The sequence below is a fragment of the Babylonia areolata genome, chromosome 16 (assembly GCF_041734735.1).
Source record: "Babylonia areolata isolate BAREFJ2019XMU chromosome 16, ASM4173473v1, whole genome shotgun sequence".
NCBI lineage: Eukaryota > Metazoa > Mollusca > Gastropoda > Neogastropoda > Buccinidae > Babylonia > Babylonia areolata.
Genome location: NC_134891.1, coordinates 25,460,816 through 25,470,815, shown reverse-complemented (window position 1 = coordinate 25,470,815; position 10,000 = coordinate 25,460,816). Strand labels below are relative to the sequence as shown.

The window sequence follows — 10,000 nt, the reverse complement described above, 5'->3', positions numbered from 1 at the left end:
CCGCACGTTAAAGATCCAGCATCGTTACAATCACCACCGTCATCAACATCATTGTCAACATCATCACCATCACCATCGTCATCAGCATTATCACCCATCATCATCACCTTTTTTCATCACCATCATCAACACCATCATCACCCATCATTATTAAAAGTCTGTGTGTGTGTGTGTGTGTGTGTGTGTGTGTGTGTGTGTGTGTGTGTGTGTGTGTGTGTGTGTGAATAGAATAGAATAGATTTTATTGTCATGAAACCGTAAGGTTTATAAGACACAAGTGCAATGGTAAATGAATGAATGAATGAGAAACACACAATTAATCAATCTTTTAATTGCAGTAAATTGCAGCAGCATTCATAAACAAATTTTCCTAATCTTGTTTGTATATATTCATCATCTGTTAGCGTCACCTGACTGGGAATATTTCCTGTGTTGTTCGAATTTTGAATACCTTTTAAAAATTGTTGCCTTAAGTGTTGTTGTTTTTTATTTAATACAATGATCAAGAAGATGGATTTCGTCTTCCAGGATGTTACACTTGTTGCACAATCTGTCTTCTTGTGGAATATTTAAATGTGTGTGTGTGTGTGTGTGTGTGTGTGTGTGTGTGTGTGTGTGTGTGTGTGTGGGTGGGTGTGTGTGTGGGTGGGTGGGTGGGTGTGTCCACCCAGGTGTCCACCCTGATGAAGCACATCAACAGTGTGCCAGGCCTGGCCAGCGAAAAGACCACAGTGCTGACTGACGCTGACGTGGACGACATCCTGGCCAAGGCTGATGTGGACAGCAGCAAGACTATGTCCCGACAGGGTGCGTGTATCGTTCGGTCCTGGGATGGGGTGGTGTGGTGTGGGGTGGTGTGGGGTGGGGTGGTGGGGTGTGATGTGGTGTGCGGTGGTGTTGTACCAAGGCTGATGTGGACAGCAGCAAGACTATGTCCCGACAGGGTGCGTTGTATCGTTCGGTCCTGGGATGGTGTGGGGTGGGGTGGTGTTGTGTGGTGTGGTGTGGTGTGGTGTGGGGTGGGGTGGGGTGTTGTTGTACCCAGGCTGATGTGGACAGCAGCAAGACTATGTCCCGTCAGGGTACGTTGTATCGTTCGGTCCTTGGGTGGGGTGGGATGTGGTGGGGTGGGGTGGTGTGGTGTAGGGTGGGGTGGGGTGGTGGGGTGTTATGTGGTGTGCGGTGTGGTGTGTGGTGCTGTTGTACCAAGGCTGATGTGGACAGCAGCAAGACCATGTCCCGCCAGGGTGGGTGTATCGTCCAGTCCTGGTGGTGTGTTTGTGTGGTGTGGTGTGGTGTGTTGTGTAGTGGTATGTTGTGCTGTGTGTGGCAGAATGGTTAAGACGCTCATCTCCCAAAGCAGAGAGACCTTGAGGAAATGGGTTCGAATCCCCCTCTCGCTCTTTCTCCCATGTCTGAGTAGGAAATCGAACTGAGTAAAGCGTCTAGTCATTCGGGTGAGACGATAAGTCGAGGTCCCGTGTGCAGCACGCATTTGACGCACTAAAAAAAAATAGAACCCATGGCAACGAGAGTGTTGTCCTCTGGCAAAATTCTGTGACGAAATCCACTCTGATAGGTAGATAAACATATATGCATCCACTCAAGGCCTGACTAAGCGCGTTGGGTTATGTGCAGGTCAGGCATCTGCCGATCAGATGTGGTGTAGCGTATATGTATTTTTCCGAACGCAGTGACTATTCCTTCGGATATTGAAACCGAAACTGAAATTGTGTGAAATTCGGGCTGCTCTCTCTGTCTGCAATTGTAATTGATTTACTATCAAAGTGTATTTCTTAAAACATAATTTTGCTGAAGACAGCCGCTTTGTTTACATGCGCTAAATGCATGCTGCACCGGTACAACTGTTTCATCATCTCATCTAAAAGGCTAGCACCCTGACCACAGTCAAGGTCCAGTGATCAATGACCAGATATAGGTCTACACGTGAGTGATGACCAGATATAGGTCTACACGTGAATGATGATCTTATATAGGTCTGCATGTGAATGATGACCAGATATAGGTCTGCACGTGAATGATGACCAGATATAGGTCTACACGTGAATGACGACCAGATATAGGTCTACACGTGAATGATGACCAGATATAGGTCTACACGTGAGTGATGATCAGATATAGGTCTACACGTGAATGATGACCAGATATAGGTCTACACGTGAGTGATGATCAGATATAGGTCTACACGTGAGTGATGACCAGATATAGGTCTACACGTGAATGATGATCTTATATAGGTCTGCATGTGAATGATGACCAGATATAGGTCTGCACGTGAATGATGACCAGATATAGGTCTACACGTGAATGATGATCTTATATAGGTCTGCACGTGAATGATGACCAGATATAGGTCTACACGTGAATGATGATCTTATATAGGTCTGCACGTGAATGATGACCAGCTATAGGTCTGCACGTGAATGATGACCAGATATAGGTCTACACGTGAGTGATGACCAGATATAGGTCTGCACGTGAATGATGACCAGATATAGGTCTGCACGTGAATGATGACCAGATATAGGTCTACACGTGAATGATGACCAGATATAGGTCTGCACGTGAATGATGATCTTATATAGGTCTGCACGTGAATGATGACCAGATATAGGTCTACACGTGGGAGGGAAGAGCACACTACTATTATCGCTGGAACCATTTGTGTGAACACAGTTTACGAACAGGTCCACTTAGAAACCATTGAAACACGCCAAATGAGCGATAGAAACCCAAGTGTATGACAATGAAAGTGAAACGGATCGACCATCAAGTTATCTCCCCCTCCCCCTAATACACACGTTCAAGACCCTGTTGTCCATGTCAGCCAGCATTCGGTGGGGTGTGGAAACAAGAACATACCCAGCATGCACACCGCCGAAAACGGAGTATGGCTGCCAACATGGCGGGGTCAGTGAACAAAAACGGTCATATACGTGAAATGTTACATGTCTGTCTGAATGTATATGTGTGCGTGCCTGAAATCTGATTGAATGACACACGGGAAACGAATGATGAGCGCCCAATGACAGCCGTCAGTCGGCTCTACCCAGATAGACAGCCTGTTGTGTAAATGACTCCGCAGTTTGTAAAGCGCTTAAGACGGGCGCAATAGCCGAGTGGTTAACGCGTTGGAATGTCAATCTGAAGGTCCCGGGTTCGAATCACGGTGACGGCGCCTGGTGGGTAAAGGGTGGAGATTTTTACGATCTCCCAGGTCAACATATGTGCAGACCTGCTAGTGCCTGAACCCCCTTCGTGTGTATATGCAAGCAGATCAAATACGCACGTTAAAGATCCTGTAATCCATGTCAGCGTTCGGTGGGTTATGGAAACAAGAACATACCCAGCATGCACACCCCCGAAAACGGAGTATGGCTGCCTACATGGCGGGGTAATAACGGTCATACACGTAAAAGCCCACTCGCGTGCATACGAGTGAACGCAGAAGAAGAAGAAGAAGAAGTAAAGCGCTTAGAACATGGTCTCCGACCGAGGATAGGCGCTATAGAAGTATCCATATCATTCATTCATATTATTCATTCATTCACCCACCTGTTTCACTACAGTCTTCCAGTCACCGCCATAAAACTGCTGTGCTTGGTTGCAGAGTTCGTCAACTTCCTGTGCTCCATGGAGTAAGGCAGTCTGGGCCAGCCTCTGTGTAGTGCACGGTGACTCAGCTCTGGAGAACCACTGGAGGGAAGAGAGGACAGACCACATCTGCATGTGTGTGTGTGTGTGCGCGCTGTCTGCTGCTGCTGCTGCTGCTGCTACAGTCAGCTTCCACTGTGATCAACGCCTTGCTGTGTGCCTTCCGTCTGTGGTTTATTGCTATCTTCTTTTCGTGCGCAGATTGGACTATTCGGCCATCTGCGCATTCACAGATAGATTCATGAGCATCCCCCCCCACCCCAACACCACCCTCCCCCCCACCCCCCAGCTGGGTGACAACGATGGTCATCATCGATCTCGATGGACACACACCACCACCATTGCTATCTTCTCTTCTCCTCAGTTACTGGTGTAACTATGTAACCATAGCAGCAGCGGCTCCTTCTACAGCTGACGATGTACTGGTTCAACACTTTACACTGTTTTTGTCGGCCAAGCTCCCATTACAAAAGCTCCAGTGGAAAATCACCGTTGAAGTATTGATGTAGTATCGGTTCTTGTGCACTGATTTGTGTATGTTTTATGCAGGTTTAGAACAGTAGTGGGGGGGGGGGGGGTAGTATGCATGTTCCCAATGTCCAGGTAGTGTAATATATAATATACAGGACGCACGCTTCAAGCTCTGAATGCTGGCACCATACACATCATCATCATACACTATACAAGCAATTATGCAGTGTCACAGTTCTAACACAAACATTACAAGGTTTTGTGTAAGATACATGCACGTTAAGTTCAATATGCATTACTGAATGACGATTTTTGTTTGTATGTTTACTTTCTAGACTTCTCAATTTCTGGCGAAGGTTGTGACCGAATTCTTTATCGACACAGTCATGAAATCTTGTGTAAGGGAAGTTAAAAATGAACAGACTTTAACTCACTCAGTACGGCCAGTCCTCTCTCTCGGATGTCCAGTGGGTGTCTGAATGACCCAACCTTTAGCTTCCGTCGTCAGAATTGTGGTATTCTTTGTCCACGTTCACGTCTTCAGTATAAGAGCCTTCCGCTTGCAATATTTTGATGATGGTAATTGGGGTGAAACGCTGTTAACGTCGTCTCTTTCGCCGTTCGTATTGAAAGAGTTAAGCTGATTCAATGAGTGGCACTTCGGCCATAGTGTACAGCAATGATCGAAACACTGTTTGAACAGCTCATGAATACAGAAGCTGGGTCATCAAACACGACACCTGCATGTGGATCATCAAAGTTTGTTGCAAGAACTTTTAAGTGGAGTACAGGTACTGATTGTTCGTGAAAGATTGTTGTTTTGGAGTTTTCTGCAGTAAAAAAAATTGGTACTAGTAAGACTCAGCAAAATGTTACCCAAAAAAAAATCTATTATAAAACTTGCAATAATACATTTTCTTTCCCTTTGATGCACATATTATGATAGATAATTAGTTGCGTTTTTGACTCTTGTTCTCTGAAAATCATTCTCCTAACAAGGGTTAGAGGTCTACATAAATCTTGAATGTCATTTATTTCTGATTGACATTGCACCACTGGTGAAAACCAGTCACAGATGTTATTTACATCAGAGGCATGCCCCACCCACCCCCACCCACCCACCTGCCCCCCCACCCCGGGCCCCTCCTCCCCCCCCTCCCCCTCTGCACACTGACTGGGATCAAGGGCTGTGTGATGGGGCCCTGCGGCTCAGTGGGAGAACCACTATGGGGTGGACAGGGTTCAAACCCGGGTGGCACTGGACAAATCCCTCTTTCTTCTCTCTGTCAATCTGGTTCGGAGCACTGTAAAAGAAAATGAGAGAAATAAACTGCCTGGTATTTCAACGTATATTTCTGTGTAGTTTTCCGCTCACGCGAGTTTGGTGCTTGCATCAGAACACTTACTGGAAACACACACACACACACACACACACACACACACACACAGACATGCTTGGATACACACACACACACACACACACACACACACATACATCACAAATGAGACACACAAACATCTATGTAATCAAGCACTTCCCAGTTTATTGGCAACATAAACAGAGCCTTTTCCAACAAATGGTAAACTTTGAAACATAAAAAAAATCAGTATTTCAATACTTTCCCATACAAAGCAAACACTGATTTCACACAATTCATAAAGCAGCAGTTACATAAAACACAGCAGGAAATGTCACACCATGGCTTCTGACAGCTGGTTAAATGGTCAAAATAATTTCGATAGGAAAAACAAATAAAACTGCACGCAGGAAAAAATGCAAAAAAATGGGTGGCGCTGTAGTGTAGCGACGCGCTCTCCCCGGGGAGAGCAGCCCGAATTTCACACAGAGAGAAATCTGTTGTGATACAAAAGAAATACAAATACAAATTTAGCACACAGAGAAAACTGGACTTCTTGTAACTCAATGTCAACTTGTAAAATGACCAACAGACTCTTTAACACGCAGTGAAAACCTGACTTCTGATAGCTCAATATCAGCTTGTAAAATGGTCAACAGACTCTTTATAACACACAGTGAAAACCCGACTTCTGATAGCTCAATATCAGCTTGTAAAATAGTCAACAGACTCTTTAACAGACTTTACAGCACACAGTCAAAAAATTCATTTCTCATAGCTCCTTATTGGCAAGCAGGCCTCTCTGCAGCATGAAATACCATGCTTTAACATACAGTGATAACAGAGGATGAGGCGGGGGAAGAACGATATACAGATAAACTGGAATGCAGACCTACAAACCGTGACATTGATGTGATGTTAGGGGCGGGGAAAGAACGATACAGAGAAACTGGAATGCAGACCTACAAACCGTGACATTGATGTGATGTAAGGGGCTGGGAAAGAACAATACAGAGAAACTGGAATGCAGACCTACAAACCATGACACTGATGTGATGTAAGGGCGGGGTGTAGAATGACACACAGAGCTGGAATGCAGACCTACAAACCGTGACATTGATGTGATGTAAGGGGCTGGGGAAGAACGATATACAGAGAAACTGGAATGCAGACCTACAAACCATGACACTGATGTGATGTAAGGGCGGGGTGTAGAATGACACACAGAGCTGGAATGCAGACCTACAAACCGTGACATTGATGTGATGTTAGGGGCGGGGGAAGAACGATACAGAGAAACTGGAATGCAGACCTACAAACCGTGACATTGATGTGATGTAAGGGGCGGGGGAAGAACGATACAGAGAAACTGGAATGCAGACCTACAAGCCGTGACATTGATGTGATCTGTGTGGTTCGTCCGTCGGGATCGACGAGGACCATCTAGTCATCCTGGGGGTGGGTGGGTTTGGCTCTGTGGGTGCGCAGATGACTGGTCAGGCCAATTCGCGCCCGGAAGTTTCTGACGCTAAGGGGCGGGGGAAGAACGATACAGAGAAACTGGAATGCAGACCTACAATGATATGATGTAATGACTCAAGGGAGAAACAGGCTGCTGGAATATAGCAATAAAAAGAAAGAAAGAAAAAAACAACAACCATGATGTGAGTGAAGCCTCTGATCACCGTTCAGTGTAATGACCACGCCCTTCACGCAAACCTTGTAAATCGTGTAAAGAACACACGCACACTGTTATTCAGCTCAAGCTTTTTTCTCTTGAATTAAACGTTGTTAAGTTTCAATTTCAGTTCTAAGGAGGCGTTGAAGCATGCTGGATGATGTATACATACTGCACAACATCTGTTTCGTAAAAAAAATATATAAATCAATAAATAAACATGTTAAGCACTACATAATAACCTTTACGATTCATCAGAGTACTCAAAGACCTCCCTTGCGCATGTAGATCTGTAAAATATCAGGCATAATAACAACTGTGATTGTCTCAAGGGGGATAACTGTTTCCCCAGGTTAACGACCCCAGCAAACAACAAAAACGAAATAGGCACCATCACCAACACATACAGAGGTGTTTTCTTTCTCTCTCTCTCTCTCTCTCTCTCTTTTTGTATTTGATGGTTTGGGGGGCCTGGTGGGGGTCTATGTGTGTGTTGGGTGGGGGGGGGGGTGGGGGGGGGGGGAGATCAGAATTCTGAAAATACTGCTGTATGTTTAAACAGCTGGCCCTTGTGTATATTGTTTTCCTTGTACACTTTCAGTCAGGGCAGTGGTCTGTCCACTGCTGGCAGGGCCACACTTTTATTATTCAACTCAGAAAAAATAAAAATCTGTAATTGACCAGTTTCAGATTCAATTTCTCAAGGAGGCGTCGCTGCGTTCGGACAAATCCATATACGCTACACTGCATCTGCCAGGCAGATGCCTGACCAGCAGCATAACCCAACACGTTTACAAAACACGGACACAAAGCAATGATTATGGATAACACTTTCCTGATTACTGATATAATTTTCCCTCTCCAGTCTATGTTTTCAGTCCCCTCAAAAAAACCCAAACTTACAAAAACAAGCTAGCTACACACATCATTTTTCAGCAGCTGTGCCAGTCAGCAAAAAAAAAAAAAAAAAAATAAAAAAACAAGCTATACACATCATTTTTTAGCAGCTGTGCAAGTCAACAACATGACAGCACATTCAGCTACAGAGGTGTTTCCTGAACAACTCCCACAACACAGCTTAGCTGCAGAGGCATTTGACATGACAGCACGTTTAGCTGCAGAAGACGTGTGACATGACAGCAACGTTTAGCTGCAGAAGACGTGTGACATGACAGCAACATTTAGCTGCAAGCAACGTTTAGCTGCAGAAGACGTGTGACATGACAGCAGCGTTTAGCTGCAGAGGTGCTTCCTGAAGAACTCCATGGCCCGCTGGAAGCTGGCCTCACAGGCCTCCTTGTTGTAGTTGGGGGAGGTGTGGTTGGTGAAGGCGTGCTTGGCGGGGTAGGAGTGGAACTCGAAGTTCACCTTGCCTCCTTTCAGCTTCTCCTTCAGCTTGCTCTGGGCTCCCACGTCCGAAAAGCCAGCAATCTGCACATGCACCTTCTGTTTTTTTCTTTCCGTGTTTTTTTTTGTTTTTGTTTTTTATGTGTGTGTGTGTGTGTGGGGGGGGGGTTGTGTGTGTGTGTGTGTGTGGTTTCTTTTGTGTGTGTGTGTGTGTGTGCGTGTGTGTGTGTGTGTGTGTGAGTGTGTTTGGGGTTGTTGTTGTTTTTTTGAGTGTGTGTGCGCGTTTTGTTTTTTGGGGGGTTTTTTTGGGTGGGGAGAGCGTTGTGGGGTTTTTTGTGGGTTTTTGTGTGTGTGTGTGTGTGTGTGTGTGTGTGTGTGTGTGTGTTTTGTGTGTGGGGGGGGGGTATTTTTTTTATTGGTTGTTTTTGTTTGTATTTTTCTCTCTCCCGGTTCGCTCCTTTTTTTTCTCTCCTTCAGCAAATGAACGTGATAAAATTGTACAAGCAAAGAATACACACACACACACATTCATTCATTCACTCTCTCTCTCTCTCTCTCTCTCACACACACACACACACACACACACACACACACACACACACACACACACACACACACACACACACACACACACACACACACACACACACACATACACTAAAATTAAGGCGCGATCGCAATCGATTCGCTGACACTCTGGGGACAGAAAAGAATAGAACTGAATAAGATATACCACCACCACTACTACTAATGATAATCATCGTCATCCTCATCATAAAAATTCATACTACTACTGCTGCCGCCGTTGCTGCTGCTACTACTACTTCTACACTACTACTACCTCTACTACTATTGCTAATCCTCCTCCTCATCATCATCATAAAAAAAAACATGCTACTGCTGCTGCTGCTACTACTCCTACTACTATTACTGCTAATGATGATGATAATAATAATGATAATGATAATAATGATAATAATAATAATAATAATAATAATAATAACCAAGGACTGTTACTAACGTCATCCTGTTCCCCAAAGTGACACTGGACAGGAATTTTGATCTTTGACACGTCACACAGGTCGTCGCTGGGAACGCCATAGAAAGGGGCCGCTGCGTCCACCTCTGGAACCAGTGCTGCCGCCGCCAGACTCAGGGCTCCCCCCATGCAGAATCCCATCACTCCCACCTGGAAATGACAGGTGATGTACAACACATACCTGGAAATGACAGGTGATGTACAACACATACCTGGGGAACACACCTGGAAATGACAGGTGATGTACAACACATAGCTGGGGAACAAACCTGGTGAGGTGCAAATCATACCTGGGGAACACACCTGGAAATGACAGGTGATGTACAACACATACCTGGAAATGACAGGTGATGTACAACACACACTGGAAATGACAGGTGATGTACAACACATACCTGGGGAACACACCTGGTGAGGTGCAAATCATACCTG

At 45.3% G+C, this 10,000-nt stretch overlaps 2 protein-coding genes across 11 annotated transcripts in view; one reads left to right on the top strand and one right to left on the bottom strand.

Moving 5' to 3' along the window:
* LOC143290945 (uncharacterized) overlaps window positions 1-5,483 on the top strand; it is a 29,906-nt gene extending 24,423 nt beyond the window's left edge. Inside the window, exons 7-8 of the mRNA XM_076600518.1 lie at window positions 672-807; window positions 3,632-5,483. Of these exons, the coding sequence (XP_076456633.1) occupies window positions 672-807; window positions 3,632-3,663 (168 nt within the window). The 3' untranslated portion in view covers window positions 3,664-5,483. The remainder of the gene's footprint in view (window positions 1-671; window positions 808-3,631) is intronic.
* A 185-nt stretch (window positions 5,484-5,668) lies between these two features.
* LOC143291256 (protein usf-like) overlaps window positions 5,669-10,000 on the bottom strand; it is an 11,026-nt gene continuing 6,694 nt past the window's right edge. For 3 of the 10 annotated variants that reach the window (XM_076601068.1, XM_076601076.1, XM_076601078.1), the window contains exons 4-7: window positions 9,551-9,718; window positions 6,678-8,613; window positions 6,189-6,466; window positions 5,669-6,119 (exon numbers count right to left, since the gene is read on the bottom strand). In XM_076601068.1, coding sequence (XP_076457183.1) covers window positions 8,416-8,613; window positions 9,551-9,718 — 366 coding nt within the window. In that variant the 3' untranslated portion in view covers window positions 5,669-6,119; window positions 6,189-6,466; window positions 6,678-8,415. Of the gene's footprint in view, window positions 6,120-6,188; window positions 8,614-9,550; window positions 9,719-10,000 lie in introns of those variants that run through there. The other 7 variants (XM_076601069.1, XM_076601073.1, XM_076601072.1 and 4 more) reach the window with 7 other exon arrangements.